An 8804-nucleotide genomic window follows, 5' to 3' on the forward strand; every position below is an offset into this window, starting at 1 on the left:
ATCGATAAGCCGCCATGTTTTATTCAGTAATAAATGCTAAATGACATACAGCGCTGACGGGCAATAAACGAGACAGCTGATATCTCCTGGCAAGCACCAAGCGAGGCAAACGTTTTGAGTTGATCGCCGAGATAGTTAATCGGTTAGACAAAAATGGCGTAACCATGATTTCTAGAGAAGCTTGGTCCACAGGCTGAGGAAGAACCATTCCGTTTCGGTGCGGATTTGGATAAAGGTGAACCACTGCCACTTACAGGACTGGAGTGGAACAATAATCCCTATAAGTCAAGTCCAGCACGCATTTGTTGGGCCTTAGCGGAGGTACGTATTTGAGACTAACTTTCTGAAATCCCATTAGATTGTATAGCGATACCTAATGAAGTGTCTGGTTGTATTTTTTGGAGGTTGTAGAGACTTAGAAATAGAAAAATAGCGCTGCATTCAAAGTTTGAATAATTGATGTCTTGCAGTGATGCCGTTTGCTTAAATGTGGTATTTTGGCCACTGGCGCCGCAAAGTACGGAGAGAGCTGAACTAGCACATTGGATTAGTAAAACGGGGTTTCTTATCTCCACTCAAAAAGTGCCACAACATCTCAAGTTCAAATCTTTACCAATTAATTTTGTGCTCACAGGCCATAAAACTCATCTTAGTCCCACGTGACAAACATAAAAAGTAACAACCAACTTGGTTTGCTTGCACTTGGAATCCCAATATTCTGTTCATTTCTCTTCATTGTGTCAAGTTGAACCGTGGTAGTTTGTACATGACGTCCCTGGTAGGCGTCTCTGCCCTGCTAACTTTACAGCATTCTCATAAAAAAAAAAAAAAAAAAGGCATTAAAAATGATTCTCGCCCAGAAAGCTGCGTGGTAAAAGTCATTTTTTGTTCAGTATGTTACAGTCATTCGCTCTCTGATAAGCCTTCAAGCTAATGGACCTGTCAGTCAAACCTGGCTCGGCGGATTACACTGCGCGCGCCTCGCTTGTGTCTGAAACAAAACATCTCCGCTAATGCGGCTTCTTGCATTCTAACACAAATTCCCGCAATTTGAATGGGATGGGAGTGTCTGCAGCAGTTATCGCATGTAGCCCTCATAAATCGGGCTCAAACCGTGTTCCAAATTGGTAGCAATCAGACGAAATTGATAAACACGCCTACCCAACTTTAGGTGGCTTGAGACAGGCTCGAATGTTCAAATGATGTATCTTGGTCCATCTGTATAGTTCAAATTTGGTAGCAGTTTGTCTTTGGACTCCTGATCGTAAAATGGCCACTCCCAACCAAAATGGCGGACTTCCTGTGTCTTTTCAGGCATGGCCTCTACTTGTGATCAACATGCCGACTAAATTTCATGTTGCTCACTGAGACTGACTTCAGGGGCTGAATTTGCAATGATTTACCTTCAAAATGGCCCTAAAGTAGTTGTTTCCAACAAAATCAAAATGGCTGACTTTTTAGGCTTTCACTCCTGCTAAACATTTGGACCAAAGTTCATGTTCCTAAGTTAAGCGAATTTTTCTTTGGAATTCCGAGGGCCACTACTGAGCCCGTTTTTGTTTCACGTTTAATGTAGTATGTAATAAAAACCTACTAAAATGGGGATGTATCGTGTAATGTGGCGTTAACGCGTGAGTTTACGTCGTAAAACCGAGACGAAGCGAGGAGGGCGGATCGACTGCTCTCCAGTCAGCACTATCACGTTTTAAAAAGGGAATCTTCCCCAGGAACAAATGATATCTGCATGTCTGCCGTTGGCAATTTGGCCACCACGCCAGCGGCGGGTGCGCCATCTTCTTGTCACACTTTCTCCCGGCATCGTTTTGTCGGATCAATCATAATCTTCCGCTGTGCTCTTGAAAGAAAGCGTCTGCTCGATAACGTGCGAGCTGAACAATAATCGCGGCCACTTTGGGGAAACGGGCCTCGGGCGAGGAAGCTAATGCGCGCCGAGGGCCCTCGTGAACATTGGGAGCTGCTGAGGAAGCTAATTAGTCTGATTATGATTCCGTGCGCGCCCGCCTCGGTCGGACAGGTTCTAATCAACCCTCGTATGTTAACAACGCGTACGGGTGTCCGCACGTCGTCTGGACTGCAGCGTCGCTCGGCGGGAAAACCAAAAAACTCTCATCGCGTAAGGACGGAATTCCGGCAGCGGCGACGCCGATCGTCCGAACGACGACGCGGGCGGTGTCGAGTCGTGCCGCTCGCTCGCTTGCGATCCAAGGACGCCGCCGACAGACAAAAGATGAAGCGCTTTTCATAATCGGCAGTCTTCCTCAGCAATACATGAAAGGGATTGTGGACTATTGATTACGTGACAATACAGGAAAGAAAGTTATGTGGGCATAAATATTTACTCTTGTATATTTCCACTCTGATTAAATGTTTCTTTTTTTAAAGAAATTATGACTTTACATATATGTAACTATATTCTAGTGGTGCCTTGAGATACAAGTGACCAAATTTACTTGCAGGCATATATTCTTTATCCTCTGTGGAAAGAAAACAGGAATATTATAGCAGTTTATTGAGTCACAGCAGTGGTGAAATTCTTCTTCTTTGTGTGTGCGTGACTGTATTATACTGCCCCCCGGTGGTCAAGGCATGCACACCAGAAGGAGCAGCACAGTGAATTCAATTGAAGCATTAAATCATGATGCACGAGCTTTGCATTGTGTTGGTACGCTAAGTACAATATTATAGAGTGCTAGTTTCCTAATTAAGACGTTATAAAAATGTTGTGTTGGGTATTTGGGGGAGGCTAAAACAGATGAATGCAATTTCCATTCATGTCAATGGGGAAAGATGATTTGAGATACTGTAGTTTTTTTTAAAATTCAAATCATTTTTTTCCCCAATATACACGCGCTTGCAAAGATTTGTGAGTTTGCGGGCATGTGGAGGCCCTCAAAAAGTCTTGGATTTTGAGGCCTAATAATCAGGTTTATGTTTTTAATAAATCCACAAATATATCTCCAAAAATTACAACGCATTAGAAAATTAACAGAGCGGAGTGAGCTTGTTTATTTGCACTGGCTTGCCTTCACGTGCCCGATTATTGTTGATAAAGTCTCATTTTCTGCCATAAATAATAATCCTATCGTTCATTTCCCTAACAATAGGTTCAATTCCCTGTTATTTCTTCAGATAGCTTCAGGTGTTATCTTAACAACCGGCTTCTTAGCGACGCCTCTGTTCCCGCTTCGGCGTCTGCAAATTCCCCGGGAATAAAATCGAGTGCGCCGCGGGTGGAAGTGGCTTTTAAGGAGCTCGCTGACATCAAAGTGAGAACGCATCACCGTCTGATACGAGTTGCCTCTCGGCTGCGCCATCCTAGATAATTTAGGGCTGGCGCGTTCTCGAGGCGCCGTGAATCCGTGGCTACGCGCGCGGGCGCACGAGCGCGTCTCGCTCCTCAAACGGGTTTTGCGTCACGCGCAGAGAGACGTTCCGAAAAGCCGTAAATTGCTGTGGATTCACGGACGCCCTTCCTTCCCTTTTGCAGTCGATTTTATAGGCGGATTCGACTCGTACGGCTACCAGGGGCCTCAGAAGACCTCCCACCTTCAGCTCCAGCCCATGTACATGTAAGTATCACACGTGTAATTGTGTAATTCGTGTAATTCACGCCATTTCGTGAAAGATCGCAACGTGGAAAGTAGAACAGAAAATCGGCATCCACGCTGCAAATGTACAATTCAAATACATGCAGTGTGTATTACATGAGTATAAACCAATAGCACAACAATGATAAAATATTTTTTTGTAAAAATAAAAATAATAATAATAATAATAATAATAAATGAAATTCTAGTCGTGCCTTCACTCCTGTGGATGTTTCTATTCGCCAAGTGGAATCCAACCGTTTACTGCCACCGACGAGTATATTCGTCCAGTACGGTTTTCAACAGGTTAGGCGCAGAAGAGGGTTTCGCCCAGCTTGTCCGAAAAATTCCAGTTTGTAAACCGCTGTAATGACTAACAGATCCCTGTAGATGGGGGTGTTGCGACGCTTTGGTTTTGAGATCAGCACAGCTTTTGAGTAGAAAATAAAGGATAAGGAGGTGAACGCCGGCTCATCGCCTTGATTATGACGGAGAGAAATGCAAACCCGTTGGAATCAGACACGTTTAGGCACCTCACACTCGAACAGAGTATGATATACACAGAGTATGGGTTGCACTAGGTAGGATTAAGGATGAGTTAAGGGGTCATTTCAGGTCAAGTTACAGGGTTACTTCAAGAGACCGTAGTCCTAATTCACTCACCTTTTAATTTTTATTCAGACATTTTCAATCAAAACATTTTTTTTTTTTCAAATTAGGCTCTTCATTGCTTAATTTAGAATAACAAAAAAATACACAAGATAAAAATGATGAGCTTTAAGATGGAACCAGAGCTTGAACGTAACGCATTACACTCCATTCCCAAACAAAATGGTTGGCATCTGCTTTTGGGAATAACCCAAGAAGGAAAGAAATCAAGGCCCGTGCCGTGCCGTACTTTTTTTTTTTTATGCCTCCCTGGTGGAGGTCATAACACGCATCATAAATCATCAACTGCATTCCACGTAATAGCTGCGACGCACTTATAACACTTACGGTCACGCACACGCAAACATCATCAATATGCTATCATTGTTCCCGCAGCTGTTTGTCCTTTCACTTTGCTCTTTATTGGCTTTGGCCGGAGGGGCCAATAAATTGTTGTGTCCCACAGGAAATATATCCCGCCCTTTTCACGCAGACCCCCCCCCCCCCACACACACACACACACACACACACACGCATGCACACGCATATCCACACATGTATGCACTCTTTTGCTAAGAAAAAAAAAATTACAAAAATTAAAAATCTTTAAAACATGGGACACTCAGTTAGGTACACCTGCACAAGCCAATCACATCCTACAGTTATCAAAAATGAAAATGTGTGTTTCCCAACCTACATTGCGCCAACAAAGAAGAGAGTGCCCTCTTTCTTTGGTAACTTCGGTGCTTACATTGTCACAGATCCCGATATTCGGTTCTGTTCGGTTCCGTTCTATTGATAAATCAGCGAAAATGCTCCGAAACGGTTTGCAACGTGGGAAAGAAACTCTGCTTTGCAAACGGCTGCCAGTGAATGAGTTCAACACGGCCCGGGTCAAATCGACCCACCAGTCCTTCCTGAAAAACTGTTAGAACATTTATTTATTTCTGAAAAAGAAGTGAATTATCAGCACTTCATCATGAGATTCAACAAATGTTGGTGCTTTCCCCCCCATGTCTAATACTTAAACACACCCTGGGTCAAATTGACCGAGTGACATATCGCTGTCCCTGACAAATGAAGGCAACAGGACTGTTATTATGTATGATCATCTAAACGTGTCTTCTTCTATCTTCGCAGGTCAAAATAAGACTAAGAGCCGGCTGCCTTACCACTGATCGACTTCTTAATTTGTTTTGAACGTTGGCTGAGGAGGACAACAAAAGATTGAGACGCCCCCTTCTTCCTTTCCCTCCTCTGACGTCCTTAGCCTGTCGTGTCTATTGCTGACGGTGCAACACTGCCCTCTGGTGGTAGGACGCAGTAACTGCAAGGCATGGGAACAACCTCCATTGGCTGGTGGTTTTGAACTGTTTCGTCGTGTTTGTGCATTAGCGAATCATCCATATTCGGTTGACTTTTTTGGGGGGAACTTTTTTAGTGCCTGACAGGCTTACGGACACAGAGAGTGCGAGCAACAAAAGAATGTCAGACGTCTTCGTTCCCTTCTTCCGGAACGGCTTGGATTCTGGATGTGACTGAACACGATGTAGAAAAATGTGAATCTTAAATGTTTACAGTCCGAGACAATGCAACCAGGGGATAGACACGTGCTTTTTTTTGTGTGCATGTTCGGGCCTCTGCTATCGAAATAATTTGTCTTCCACCAATGAGCGGCGAGCAGAGTGCCGTGCCGAAGATCACGAGACAAAACTTCCATTCATAACCAAGAAATCTTCCAAAGTTCCAACACATTGATGACAATCACGAACCCCGTTCACATTGCCTAGAAAAGCCCACGGCGTTCGGAACGCGTGAAAAGAAACACGGCTTGGCATTTTGGCGCACCACAGAGAAGAATGTTGTTAACGACCACGAAAAATTCCAAAAATGTGCTGTGTATGTAAAACGAGGCTTCAAAATTGTGAGAAATCGAGCCGTTCTCGGCGCTCTTCGGTGCTGTGGGCGTGTCCGCTGAATGTGCTGAAACCACGCCCCGTTCAACTGTCAATCAAACACCAGAGCTCCCACCTGCAAAAATGGATACTACTTTGTCAGCATCTTTCTTATGCCTGCACGTAACTCCATGTTTGAGCCGCAAAAATGTATCCGCTTAAAGCTTCCGCTGGCTGGATTCGGGTTATCACGGGGCTTTTCCACCCCGCTACAACGAGGCGCTTGAAAGCGGCCATACGCTGACTTTATTTTATTACCTTGGAATTGGTTATTTCAAATGTATTTATTCATTTCTATTTTTTTCATTGATATCATTGAATTTTTTTTTTATTTATTTTAAATAAAATAAAAATTGGAATAGATTTATGAATTGGTTGGTTATAATAATATTAAGTATAATTAAAGAATGAGTTAATTATAATTAAACATTTGGTTGACTAAGTATGTACACGTTAATTAAAATTAGAAAAAAAAAGGATCGAAAAAAAAAAAATTTAAATGAGCATGAATAGCATCAGATAAATACATACTTTTTTTTTTTTGCCTAATTTACGAATGACCTAGCCCATCTGTCTGATTAAAACAATCTAGTCTGGCTCTTGAGGACAAACGTTTGCCCTCCACACTGCACACGTTCTCCAAAAAACAATGTACCTGTAAATGCGTCATTATCACGCCAGACGGCCAATCGCGCATTTTGTTCTGATGACCAACCACCTTTTCCTCGAGGAAGCAAAATCCGATCTCCTGCTTGTTGGACATTTTGGACTCTCCGGACCAAACATTGAAGGCCTTCCTTGTTTGCCATGTGACTCTCGTGACCACACGGAGGCTTTAAAACGACTTTGCTCGAAGGATCCAGTCCTCTCTGGAGGTCACCGTTGAGGACTTGAGAACTTTGTGTGTTTGCATGAGGTGTCGCCAAGCTCTTTGCATATTTACTATCCTCATGCCGCTCACGCGTGACTTGCGACTAGCTACTAGTCTACGAGGGACACCGTCCTCAATGTGAACTTTGTTGTTTTTGTACCAGTAGGAAATGTCCACGAGGGTAAATAGTGTAAAAAAAAAAAAAAAAAAAAAAAAAACTGAATTGTGACCTTGAACTTGTAGATGTTTTTTAAATCACGTTTTTTTTTTCTAGTTGACTAATAATGTATGATGTCGTGGAAAAGTGGCCGTGTGTCTTACTGTGTGTGTGTGTGTGTGTGGGGGGGGGGGGGGGGGTGCTTATGCAGTGGTGCCTTTAGATGAGTTTCATTTGTTCTGTGGCCGTGTTCATACAAAACTCTCATCTCAAATCATCTCTTCTGTTTAAAATTACAATCCGTTGCAGCTTTCCCAACAAATATGTTTGTATGTGTTTTTTAGTAAGTAAACTAGCACTCTATCACATTATACTTCATACAAATATAGTAATAACATAATTACGTAAATTGTAAAGACTTAAACAGTTCACCATGATTCATGAATTGCGGCTCCTTCTGGCGTGCGCTACTTGACCAATGGGCTTTACTCAACTACTGTAGGTGACTCAGTAAGTAATATTAGTCCTTTTTCGCAGAGGGTAAAGAACGCTTGTGAGTATTGTTATATTGTCTGTGTAGACGTGTTGCTGCACCGTTTGTGGTCAAATACACTTCGGCCGAGCGGCAGCTCGTATCTTGAAAAACTTGGGTGAGTTGGGTCACTTGTATCTCAAGGCACCGCTGTACTTGCACTAGTTTGCTAGGAACGGGCATCGTTTTCATTCACTGCTCGTTAATTGCCTGGTCATCTCTTCGAGTGTCCGGTGTGTTAAGATGCGTCCGTAAACACCGATAAGCAAAATTTCCCTCCCTTCTGATCCAAGTCAGCTAAGGCCCGATTGTCGGGAAAAAAAATACAATACATGATTCGGCGGGGTCGGAAGATTCTGAGACGCTCCCATCCCTTTAAAAAGAACGTTCCAAAAGTCATCTTTTCAACCCCCTAACTACGACCTACGTTGAACATTCGAACGGACGGCTGTGTTCAGTGCTGATAAAACATTTGCGTGTGTTGGGAAAGCAGGAGCAGACTATTTACAGGCTTTACAGCCAGGCTGTCGATGACATTTCAGACTTTGAAACAGTCAATAGAGCTTTTGTGTGGTGTTCCATGTTTGGACGCGTGTGTGTAGACAGACGCGTGCAGCAGGTGTTAAGAACTTGCAGAACGAGCTGGAGTCGCGTTGCTTTTTTGTGTCAATAAACAGTCGCCTGAGGATTTTGTACTAAAGGCCAACCCCCATATTATAATACAGTAATTAAGTCCCGAATGAAAAGTGCTTTTTGTAGGGAAAAAAAATGAAATATAAAAATTTATTAAATCATAAGAAAGTAGCGCTGGAAAAAAAAGGGAATATTTGCATTATTTGACTTTTACTGACTGTGATTGGCTGGCGACCAGTTCAGACTGTACTCGCCTCTCGCCCAGATTTAACTGAGATAGGCGCCAGCACGCCCGCGACCCTAGTAAGGATAAGCGGTACGGAAAATGGATGGACTTTTACTGAAAAAACAATATGTCAATACCTTGTTTATAATGAAGTATTGCAAATTATTCCTTTTC

At 43.0% G+C, this 8804-nt stretch overlaps 1 protein-coding gene across 3 annotated transcripts in view; it reads left to right on the forward strand.

Moving 5' to 3' along the window:
- The window catches only part of nkain2 (sodium/potassium transporting ATPase interacting 2), a 60428-nt gene extending 51971 nt beyond the window's left edge, over positions 1–8457 (forward strand). For 2 of the 3 annotated variants that reach the window (XM_061754562.1, XM_061754561.1), the window contains 2 exons: positions 3509–3590; positions 5397–8457. In XM_061754562.1, coding sequence (XP_061610546.1) covers positions 3509–3590; positions 5397–5406 — 92 coding nt within the window. In that variant the 3' untranslated portion in view covers positions 5407–8457. Of the gene's footprint in view, positions 1–3508; positions 3595–5396 lie in introns of those variants that run through there. The other variant, XM_061754563.1, reaches the window with a different exon arrangement.
- The last annotated feature ends 347 nt before the right edge of the window (positions 8458–8804 follow it).

Source organism: Phyllopteryx taeniolatus, chromosome 18, assembly GCF_024500385.1.
Source record: "Phyllopteryx taeniolatus isolate TA_2022b chromosome 18, UOR_Ptae_1.2, whole genome shotgun sequence".
In the NCBI taxonomy this organism is placed as follows: Eukaryota; Metazoa; Chordata; class Actinopteri; order Syngnathiformes; family Syngnathidae; genus Phyllopteryx; species Phyllopteryx taeniolatus.